The sequence below is a fragment of the Mus pahari genome, chromosome 15, assembly GCF_900095145.1.
Source record: "Mus pahari chromosome 15, PAHARI_EIJ_v1.1, whole genome shotgun sequence".
NCBI classification, from domain to species: Eukaryota; Metazoa; Chordata; class Mammalia; order Rodentia; family Muridae; genus Mus; species Mus pahari.
Genome location: NC_034604.1, coordinates 28,388,717 through 28,399,940, shown reverse-complemented (window position 1 = coordinate 28,399,940; position 11,224 = coordinate 28,388,717). Strand labels below are relative to the sequence as shown.

General features: G+C 42.0%; 1 protein-coding gene across 1 annotated transcript in view; it reads left to right on the top strand.

Annotated features, from left to right (window-relative positions):
- The first annotated feature begins 2,996 nt into the window (after positions 1-2,996).
- The window catches only part of Stard4 (StAR related lipid transfer domain containing 4), a 15,225-nt gene continuing 6,997 nt past the window's right edge, over positions 2,997-11,224 (top strand). The window contains exons 1-4 of the mRNA XM_021214621.2: positions 2,997-3,225; positions 7,390-7,504; positions 8,366-8,415; positions 11,009-11,135. Of these exons, the coding sequence (XP_021070280.1) occupies positions 3,188-3,225; positions 7,390-7,504; positions 8,366-8,415; positions 11,009-11,135 (330 nt within the window). The 5' untranslated portion in view covers positions 2,997-3,187. The remainder of the gene's footprint in view (positions 3,226-7,389; positions 7,505-8,365; positions 8,416-11,008; positions 11,136-11,224) is intronic.

Below are 11,224 nucleotides of genomic sequence, written 5' to 3'. Positions count from 1 at the left end.
TAACCAATCAGAGGGACTGGGTAACCAATCAGAGGGACTGGATAACCAATCAGGGGGCTCATCCCAGGGCAAGACTGACTCTTCCTCTCTCAGCAGTTGTTAACCATCAAAGAGTGGGCCCCAGTGAGAGTACCCTCGTCTGTACTGGGTTGCCAACTGACGCTGGAAGTGTTCAGGTCTGGGATAGGCTACCATGCTGTTGAGACTTCATGGGTGTAGCTACCCTGTCATAGCTAGAAGGCACAATCTCAAAGCACTCTTCCTGGTCCTATGGCTCTCCCACTCTTTCTACTCTCCTCCAGAATGCTCCCTGAGTGTCAGGAACATGCTGGAGTTGTGAGGAAGATGTCATCGATTGGGTCTGAGCACCCCATTAGTGGCTCACTGCACTTTGACTAGCATAACTTTCTGTAAGGATCTGTTGAGAAATTTAAAAAAAAAAAAAAAGCTTCTTGGATGAAGGGTGAGATCTGTACTTATCTGTGGCTACAAAGGCAAGAATTTAGAATGCAATTAGGAGTTATACTGGTTCAGGAAACTGAGGGAACAGGCCCCCCTCTAAGAGCTATAGCCTCAATCGCTATATGTAGCAGGGTACGTTTACAGTTGGCTATGATTTCCCTCCTGATAATCAGGTCTAAGTCTAATTTCGTTACTGTTGGTCACTGCCAGGATTTAAGTGTTGCTGCTGCACCTTTGGGTATATGTTGACATGCTGGCCATTGGTCTGGTTCATAGGCATCATATCTGGGCAGGTCCACAAAGTTTAGGAAGCAAACATTCTAAAATTTCAGGGAGCTGGGGATATGTATGTATCATTTTATTCTATTTCTACATTTATTGTTTATAGTTGAGGAGAAACTGTTGCTATACTGTTTCTGCTTATGAGATCTTTTTCTGCCTTCCTTTAGCTATTTCCTGTACTAATTCAGATGGCTGGGTTTGTCTAGGAAAAATAACTTTCCATAGAACTGTCCAAATCTCTTACACGTGTCTCTTTTATATTTAGATCTAAATGGAAATCTTATTTTCTCCCTTTTCAAACTATTTGAAAGGCATTTCTATCTTTTGCCCTGTATGGTGGACTCCTTTCATACTCCTAAGGTCAGTGGTAACAGTGAGTGTGTATGTTCAGACACTGTACTGGGATTAAATAAGTTAGCATTGTGCTTTGAGTACAGAAAGCTAGGTCCAGGTAGTATCTTTTTATCTGAACCCGAGAGGTCTTGCTTTAGTGACATTCCACCTCGACAGAGATAGCGGTTTCCAATGACCCTAACTTCATTCTAACTAAGAAACCACAGGGCAAAAGATGAAGAACAAAAGGGGTAAGAAATAAAAGTCTCCGGAACCAGAGACAGGAGATCGCATGTGTGGACACGTGATGTAGTGACGTCATGCAGGAGCGCCTTCACAGAGAGAGTCAAGTGTGCTTCAACGCATTCTCCAGGCATGTGCAGAGCTGCTGACTGGCCTTTCCTGGCTACAATTCTAAGAACTTAACGAGAAACATTTTCCATTTTTCCAAACTTGTCGGTCTCTCCTGCCAAGTCTCCAGGGCTGGGTCTTGTCCTACAGCTGCACATAGGTGTCTGACGCGGAACAGCGAAGCACAGTGCGAGTTCTGTGGCGAACTAGAGCCTCGGTTTTAGAGATCATATGATCAAATCCTACTTCAGCCACTTAGTACCTAAGTGCTTTAAGATCTACGAGCGGGTTCACATATCTGTAGAGTGCCCCTTTTGGGGGAATGGCTCAGGGCACTTGCTTCTCTTCCAGGACACGGGTTGCATTCTCAGCCCCCACAAGGCTGCTCACAACGGATCTGTCACTCCAGTCCTAGAGGATCTGACACCCGCTTCTGGCTACTTGGCCTACACGGGCACTGCATGTGTACACATGTAGTACACAGATATATATGCAAAAAAACCCATACATATAAAAAACCGTCATATAATAAATAAATAAATAAATAAAATTGCTGCCCGAGAAGAAAAAAAGGAAAAGAAAAAAATGTAAACTTACAAAAACAAAACAAAACCAAAAAACCCACTATCTTAGGAAGGTGTTCAATAGATTCAATGAGCTCTAAAGCGTGAAGACTAGCAAGTGATGTTTAGCGATTCTTTTAGCGAGGCAAATTTAAATTTGTGTGGGGTATTATTTATTCTTACTGTAGCAGACCTATCAAAAATAACGACTGCAGTCCCCTCCTCCTCTCGGTTCTCAAGATAACCTATCTCTTAGTAAATGTAATCTTGAAACCACCTGATCTTCAGAGTTCAGACTTGCCAGAATCACACCGGGATAACTTCATAGCTAGGATAAATGTTTTTCTTGTTCGAATTGATGAAGTCCAGATCATTGAGGTTGGCTGTTAAACACCTCTCCGCCTGCTTTCAAGGATGTTCTCTGAACTTTCTTATCTGAAGACAAGAAAAACCGTTTGGGTAAAGGTCAATTTACACTGCGGTTGCACGGTTTGGTTTTATTGTCCAGCACCAGGCTAGGAAGCAAGCGGGGAGATCATCCTCAGAGAGGGCTTCTCACCAGACTTTGCAGCCTGTCTTAACTTAGCAGCACCTGATTTGGGATCTTCACAATGGAGACTTTGGTCCCTTACCACCATCCCTCATTTGTTATTTCTCTCCGCAGCCTTGCACAAACTTTACAATCAATGGGTCATGGCACACTGGCTCTGATCCAATCCCAAAGGCAAACCCTCACGCTTAGGGACCTCTGTCTGGCTCCGGCCAGCCCACACGCACGCGGAATCGGTCCATCCTCGGAGGCCAATCGGCTCCCTTCACGCTGAGGCACCAGCCAATCCCAGCGAACACACGTTACTCCGCTAACACCCCACGGAGGTTCCCCTCCGAGGATACGGACGGGGCGGGGCTGAGGGCGTCGCTCGCCTGACTCAGGCAGCCTGCTGCCTTCTGATTGGCTGTGGCTGGAAGACGTCCAGCGCCCATTGGCTGCTGCCAGCCGCGCTGGGCGGGCTGGAAAATAGCTTGCTGAAAGGCGCGGGGTTGCAGGAGTGGCGAGCTACCTTTTCCTGGAGTTGTTGACCGCCTGGCATCCTCCGGTACAGGACAGGAAGGAGGGCGGTCGGCCGAGCGGGGTCCAGCGGGGCCAAGCGAAGCTGAGCATCTCCTGGAGCGGCCCCCCCGTAAAGGGGAGAGAGATGGCTGACCCTGAGAGCCGGTGGTCACAGATTGGCAGGTGAGACGGGAGCTGCCCTGTTCAAGGGCTGCGAGCCCAGCAGGCCTCAGTTTCCTCATCTGTTAAATGGTAACAGTAGTCGCGCTCCCCGGGCTGTGGGGGAAAGTCCCGAGGAGCGTGCTCCGCGGAGACTCCGCAAGGGATATTTGCTCTTATCAAGCTTCCATGGGGACAGGGTCCTCAAGCGACACTTCCTCAGTAGCTTGCAAGTCCATGGTTTAACACAGGAAAGCTACTGCGGCGGATTTCCTTCATTTCTGCTTAGGGGAGATTATTTGAAGTGTGGGTATTCAGGAGCTAGGACAGCAGTTAAATACACTGTGGAGGTCAGGCTTTTACGCCAAACTTGGACGAGTCTGTGGATCCAGCTTTCAGAGTTTGTTTTTCAGGATTGACCTGTAAATGCAGATCAAAAAGCTTGCTTTGGAATTTTTGTTCTCTCGCTTATTTGCCTTTTGATCTTGAGTATGTAACTTTTCCATTGCAATATCCCCTATCTGTAAAATAGTGGTACAGGATGAACTCTTAAGGCTGACATGAAACTCAAATGAAACAACACAATGTATAACTACCAGGAAGACTAAGCCCATAGTAGGACATCACTACTTTAAAAACCATTTTAAAAGAATGAAGGACATTGAAGACTCATACACTAAATTAGATTCAAAATTCAGGTTGTGGTGTCATTAATATGTAAATATTGTGTCGAACATTGGCTAGAGTGTTAACCTAGTCAGGCTGTGCATTGAGGTGACCATTTGAAAGATACACATCACAGAAGAGTGTGTTCATGAATCATTCCTCTAAACCAAGCAAGGGTCAGTCTCAAAACGGAAAGTTCTTGACTTGAGTTAGAAAAGTTAAATTACCGGTTCAAGATAAGTTGGAAATTGAGTGTTAACATTTTTATGTTACAGTGTATAACTTAATAAGGCCTTAGTTTGCTATCTTGTTGAAGAAAGCCTGTGGCTTGTTAAATGGGCACAATTCACATCAAAATTTTATTAATTGAATACTGGGAGGTTAAAAGTTCTGATACGGAGAACCTTTAATAAAGTGTGCTAAACTATGAAAGAAAAAAATAGTTTATGGGGCTTTTTAAAGTATTTCCTTTCCAAGTTTGTGCACTGGATGTACATGTGTGAGTGTCGGCACACACGACAGGGCTCCTGTGGTACACGTGGAGGTCAGAGAACAGCATGGGGGTCACTTTTGGGGGATCAAATGAAAGCACTTTTAATCACTGAGCTGTTTTGAGGGTCCTAAAATGTCTTGTGTTTAAAAGGGAACTTATTGCCATTTCATTGTGGTTTATAATTGAGAATAACTGGAATTGTTAGCCACGACTTTGTTGCTAATACACAGACAGCATCAAGAAAACCTTCCCAAGCCCCAGTAGTTTCCATTCAAGAAAATAAGGACATAGAAAACATCAACGAAAGGTTAGCTTCAAAAAAACGTCGTAAAGCAGACAAATAATTAACTCAGGCTTGAGGATTAACCAGATCAGATGACCTTCTGTATGGAGTGGTTAGAGTTTGTTCAGTTAGGTGGTGCCTCTTATCTCTGTTATGGTTGGAGAAGTTCTTAATAGGTCAAGAAAGGAAAGGATTGAGTTAGGAAGAGGAAATTCAGAGTGCTATTTAAAACGGATTGCCAGAGGGTAAACTGGGAGCTTTGCCTTCTGTTAATCCAAGCACCTGCTTTTATCAGGAGAGAGCTGAAACCTGTCCAACCCAGTCCTACCGCCTTCACTCTAGGTGTGCTCCAGCAAACACGTCGCCGCCGCGTGTCCAGTTACCGTTATTTATCCTAGACTCCCCTGCAGGGATCCACCGCTGAGTGAAATACTTCAAGGATTAAAAGGGAACTTTTGATGTTATATTTACCTCCATCTCTGCTTGCCTCCTCCTTCAGCATCCTTAACGAGGCTGTTAATCAGAGTTTCTAGAGTCTTGGCTTTATAATTGTCATGGAGACTTATTTAAGGGATGGGATAAAGCCTGAGAGCAAAATCTAGATCTTCTCTATTTCCATTGTTGAGAATTGGATGTATAGTAGACACTGGTAAACAGTAGCTTCACCTGGTGAACCTGTTCGTTCCTGTGGTAATGTTGTTGTTCGGCAGTTCAAAGGTGACTGGTCTAAGTAGCAATCCATATTTTATTCATTGGCTTTCTAGAGTATACTAGTCAGAAAGAGCACAACCCTGGGCAGCTATATTCTATGCCCCCAAAGACTCGACAGCCAAACGGTGGAATGTAAAGGATTAGTTACAGAGTGGACTGTAAGCCAGCACCGGGCAGTCCATCCCCAAAACATAGAAAGGAGGCAGCGAGCTCGGCTGCACATAGGCGGTGGCACAAGTTCTTGGAAGTGTGTTGGTGAGCAGATGGGAACGATTACCAAGATCAATGTCTCAAGGTTGCAGATTCTTATCTTTACAGGTAGCTTGTATTGCTTACATTATTTGCTTACATTCCTCTCCTGGGATTGTACGAGCTAATGTTTGGTTATGGTCATAGTGGCATCCCACTCCATTTGATTCCTATCAAATAATTTTGAAATAAATAGAAGTTCTTATCTGCCCCCCACAAGAAGGGTAGCAGGGGACCTTTGGGTGTACAGACTGTGGCTTAGTCACAATGCTGGAGAAGTGTCTTTTATAAGCGCTCCAAGACTTTGCACTTGTTTATAGCCCAGCCTTGAAAGAGGTCATTGTCCTGGCTGTCAGGATGGCAGGCTCCTGAGTGGCTGTGGATATTCTCGACTGGTAGACTTTTGGAGTGAGCTCGTCCACTTTCAGTGGGTAGGTGGGATCTATACTTACACAGTTTCCATCACTTTTATAGATCTCAAGTTTTCGGCTATTGACTTTTGCCGTGTATGCTTTCTCATCTTTGTACTCAATTTTAGTATTTGAGGTTTCTGTACTCTACACTGTGATATTTAAATATTGGCTATGGCTTTGATTTATTCCTGTAACCTTCTGGGGTTTTTTAGATCAATACATCTCCGCTCTGGTTGGAAGACAGAATTGTTAATGAAGCTTTTCCTGGTTTCGTTTTTAGTGATTCCGTGGTTGTATAGGGGGCAGCTTGTCTCTGTTAACCTATTATAGGAGTAGGGATATTGTAGAAATTATACAAGAAAATGGAATCAGCATCAAAAGACAGTAAAAGAATACCGATTCTCGGGTGGGAAAAAAGCCATTTCAGCAGTGATATTAAAGCCTACTGTGTGCCGCATGGTGTTCTAGGTGTTAGTGGAGCAAATGACAAGGACCCTCGACATTGGTATGAAAATCCTACTGTGTGTCACATAGTGTTGTAGGTGAGTGTTAGTGGAACCCAGGACAAAGACCCTTACTCTCCTCGTTAGGTAAAGCGGTAAAGAGTAGGGTCGCACAGGAGTATATAAATCAGCGTCAGACACTGCTAGGCACAGTAAGGAGTGAAAGAAAGATTTAACAGTAACTTGAGAAGTCTGTGGCAAGGGCGGGAGTTTTAACTGCAGTTGGCATTGTACTTTGTTAGTTCACACTAAGATTTGGAATCCAGCCGTGTAGGCAGAGAAATCCCAAGTCCAAAAGATCCAGAGCCTTGACAAGCTTGGCCTGAGGAACGCACAGCCCTAGGAAGTGGAACTCTAGGCAGTGGGGAGCGGTGGGATGAGTAGAAATCTCTGGTGAGTCCCAGCCTTTTGACTTGAGAATCTGGGCTCACTTGTCATTCTAGTAACACATTGCTAAGAAAAGGCTGCACAAATAGAGATGCACCATCAGATCAAAGTTCTTGGTAGGCCTCTGGATGTAGACTTTGGAACCGCCTGGTGAGCTGAGAATTAGAGGAATGCTTGAGCATCAACAGCCTATAGATAAGAGAGCCACCTCCCGGCTCTCCTGCCATTTGTCTCTTTTTTTTATTATTTTATTATGAGTGATTATTATAACAAAAGTCTTGATTATTAGCCCCAGCTATAAGTTATTCTTCCCAGGGTTTCAGGAAAAACCTCTACCCAGCTCCCACTCTCAGAGTTTCTGATTCATTCATTGGGAGTGGGGTCCATGCTCATCTGCCTTCTATAGTTCTCCCAGGAGAATTTATTCGGAAAAGTTTGACTTACCCCAGTGTTTGCTGATACTAATCTTGGTTTCAATAACAGGAATATCAAACTGGAAGGACTGTCTGATGTTGCCTTTATTTCAACTAAACTTCAAAACACCCTGATCCAGTATCACAGCATTGAAGAAGATCAATGGCGAGTTGCTAAGAAAGTGGTGAGTGTGTAATTGCCATTTGGGTAATTAATATCTGGCCAATGAAGTGTTTGAAGACTTTTAAAATATTGGGAAAAATATGCATGATAAATAATGTGTGGAATGGATGTACAATCAATAATTCTGCAAATGGTATTGTGTGTTTTCTTACAAAGAAATGAACCCAGTAGCTCTTTGATGGTTAGACTTGATAATAGGTGCATGGCGACAAGAGCAATGGACAGTTTTCAAAGTCAACAGAGAAACTGGATCACTGTCAATTTAACGAAGGGTGGCCATTGAAAGTTTGCACTGATATCAGACATGCAGAGCGTGTGAGTGGACAGTTAGTATTCCTCTTTACCATGTGATTTGGCCAAACTGCCACATGGTTGAGTGTTAGAGCCAAGCTTAGAATCAAGGCTCCTCTCTAGTTCTCTAGTTAGTTTTGTAGTTAAGAGTCAGATGGGAATGACTGGGGGGAGACGTAGGAACTATAACAATATAACATAGTCACAATAAATGTGAATTATTTTAAAACTTCATGAACAGATTCAGAATGAAGTATTTAACGCTCCTAATGTCATAGACTGAATGTATCAGTAACAGTAAATAGCTATGACTGGAATGAAACAAATAATAGCAGCTACTAATATAGTACAAACATTGAATTTTAAAGTCATTGGATCTCTGAGCTACTGAAAAATCTTCAAGGTGTAAGATGTACCTACAGTGTGATACAGAAGAAACTCAAATGCAGGTATCTTTATGACATGAGTAACTACTGTCTCTGAAAAATTGCCTAAGTTGTTTTTTAATGCAAAGTCAAGCACTCTGAACCACCTATATGATGATCACCATGCACTGTCTTTGTTTTTCTAGAAAGATGTGACAGTTTGGAGAAAACCCTCAGAAGAGTTTAATGGGTATCTGTAAGTAAATGCTCAGTCTTGTAACTCATACGTGGTATTGCATGATCAATGTAAAATTCAGCTTCATTTTTACAGTGTAAAGCTTTCTGAGAAGCAAATTGATCATAAGAATTCAGGGTCTTAAGAATGGCCAAATACTTTGTATGTTGAGTTGGACATAAATAAAGCAGTAGGCAGATACAGGTCTGAATTTTTTAGCATTGCATACATAACGCTTGTAATAGTCTACATTGGTAGGTGTTATAGTACTTTTAAAAAATGATTCTTTTGAGACAGGGTGGCCTTGAACTCACTATTGAAATGAGTCCTCATGGTCATGTGGTCCTTCCTGCTTCAGTTTCCTGTGTGCAGGAATTCCCATGCCCGGGTAGCATTCTGTTAAAAAATTCTCCTTGAAGATCCCATCAATAAGGTCATAGTGATTTAAGTACTATGAATATTAAAAACTAGGCATCTTCATACTAAATTTTGAAAACATCTGCACTTGATAGAGTGTTGGTAGCCTTTAACTATTATGTTTTAAAAGACTACCTAATAATAAAAGAAAATGTTCATATTATAATATAAATCAGAGATGAATACTCAGCATAAACCTAGGCTTACTTTAAATATATATTTTTATTAAGATATTTTTACCTAAGACAAAAATTCATCTTTAAATAGGAGTATTATTCTTTTTTTATTTATTATTCTTTTTTTATTTAGGAGTATTATTCTTATTTTATTCTTTCTTCTCTTATCGTTAAAGATGAATTATGCCTGTAGTCAAGAAAAGCATTTTTTGTTGTTGTTGTTGTTTTTTTGTTTTTTGTTTTTTTAAGCCAGCATGGACAGTTACCATATGGAATTAAGTAGAATGTTCAAATCTTTAGGACTCAGCCTTTTTTAAAAATGAAATCTGCTGACCCCACTTTGTATATGCAAAATGTTCTGAAGTGCTATACCAAAGATACTATTTCCAGGAAGATGAGTTGTACACTCTTTTTGACCTGGACAGGCAGATTGGAGTTGAATCAAGCGTTGTCAGCAGTCTAGGAATGAACCCTTTCAATCAGTGGTGCCCAGCGGGGATTGAGAGGCATGCAAAGAACTAAGGGGTGCCCCGCCCAGGCTTGAGAAGGTTTCAGGGATCAAGAGAAAGATAGATGTTTCTTTAAGAAATGAAGGCAAAAGAATTGTCTCTGCTACTTAAACATGGATGAGAAGTTTATTTGGGAAGAAGTTGTACCTATACAACTAGAGCATCATGCGTGGGATGCGGAACCATGCTTTTGAACGGTGTTTCAATTCCATACAAAGAAATGCAGTGTTGTTTGCCCTCTGGCCTAGTTCTGTCCATCCTCAGCCTGGTCCTCACAAGGTTTTGAATTAACTGGAGTAATATTGAGAAGGACAGGAGTGATACATTAGAATTTAAGAAGGGGCTTTATCAGGCTTGCAAAAAGCTTCTTGCAGTTCCTCTGGATTGTGTACACATTTGTGATAGTGTGCAGCTTTGTAGGGAGAGACCTATGGCCATTCTCAGCTCATATCCAGAAACCTTGTAAGTATTTGACAGTTTGGGGGTGAATGAAGTGATATCCTGTTAGTGTATATTTGATTCCAGTGAAGCAGAGTTTATTTATTAATGTTTTGGATTATCCTAACTTGGGCATTGTCCATCTTCTATTGGATTATCATTTTCATTGATTTTTAAAGGAATTACTCATGTATCACCTCCGTAACAACTGTTTGTGTATTTAAATGTGCTATATATATCTTTTCCAAATCTATGCCTAATACATTCCTTAAAGCCAGTGTAGTTATGTGTGGGTGCAGTCTCTAACATTTCAAGGGGACAGAGTCTCACAGTAAACTCCTGGATCCTCCCTAGGTCTTACGGTCTTTCCCCTCTTTCCATAATGTTCCTTGAGCCTTAGATCTAGGGGTTGTTATGGAGATGTATTCCTAAACATGAGATGAACAAGGCTAACTGCCTCCCAGAGTGGGGCAAAGCCCAGGGACCTTAACAGAACTGCACAGAGAACTACAGGCAACTAAGGGATGCCGAGAGTGGGAGAGGGGAGTGGGGGAACAGTCTTCCCCAGGGAAGAGCATATCAATTGTTATCCTATACCCAATGGGGAGACCTGAAAAACATTCACACAAGTAGTGCACAGGCTGAGCAGGTTTTAGTTAGGAATATGTGTGTGTCTACATGCATGCATATAACAACAATTAATGAATTTGAAAGAGAAATGAACTCTGTATGGAAAGGCTTAGAGGGAGGAAAGGAAATGGGAAAAGGGGCAGAGGGCAGTATGGAGTGGAAGTTGTAGAATGTCCTGTAAACTGTTTGGGGATATATTATAATGTGAAGGGACATCACTGTGTCTATGATGACATTAGCATAACCTTCAGATTTCTAATTTTTTTGAGGACAAAGGACATACTTTGGCAAAAATAATTGGTAGGATTTTTATCTATTAGATAAGTTGTTAGGATTGTTTTTACTTTATAAAAGCCTGCATTGACCTTTATTACCATTTCTAGTGTTAGCTCTGTGCTGAAATGTTCATTTGGATAGCCTTTGTTTTGTTTTTTTGTCTTCTAGATATAAAGCTCAGGGAGTTATGGATGATGTGGTCAATAATGTAATAGACCATATACGCCCAGGGCCCTGGCGCTTGGACTGGGACCGGTTAATGACTTCACTGGATGTTTTGGAGCACTTTGAAGAGGTATCTGTTTGGTAACATTACTACAGAGGATGTGTGTGTGTGTGTATGTGTGTGTGTGTGTGTGTGTGTGTGTGTGTGTGTGTGTGTGT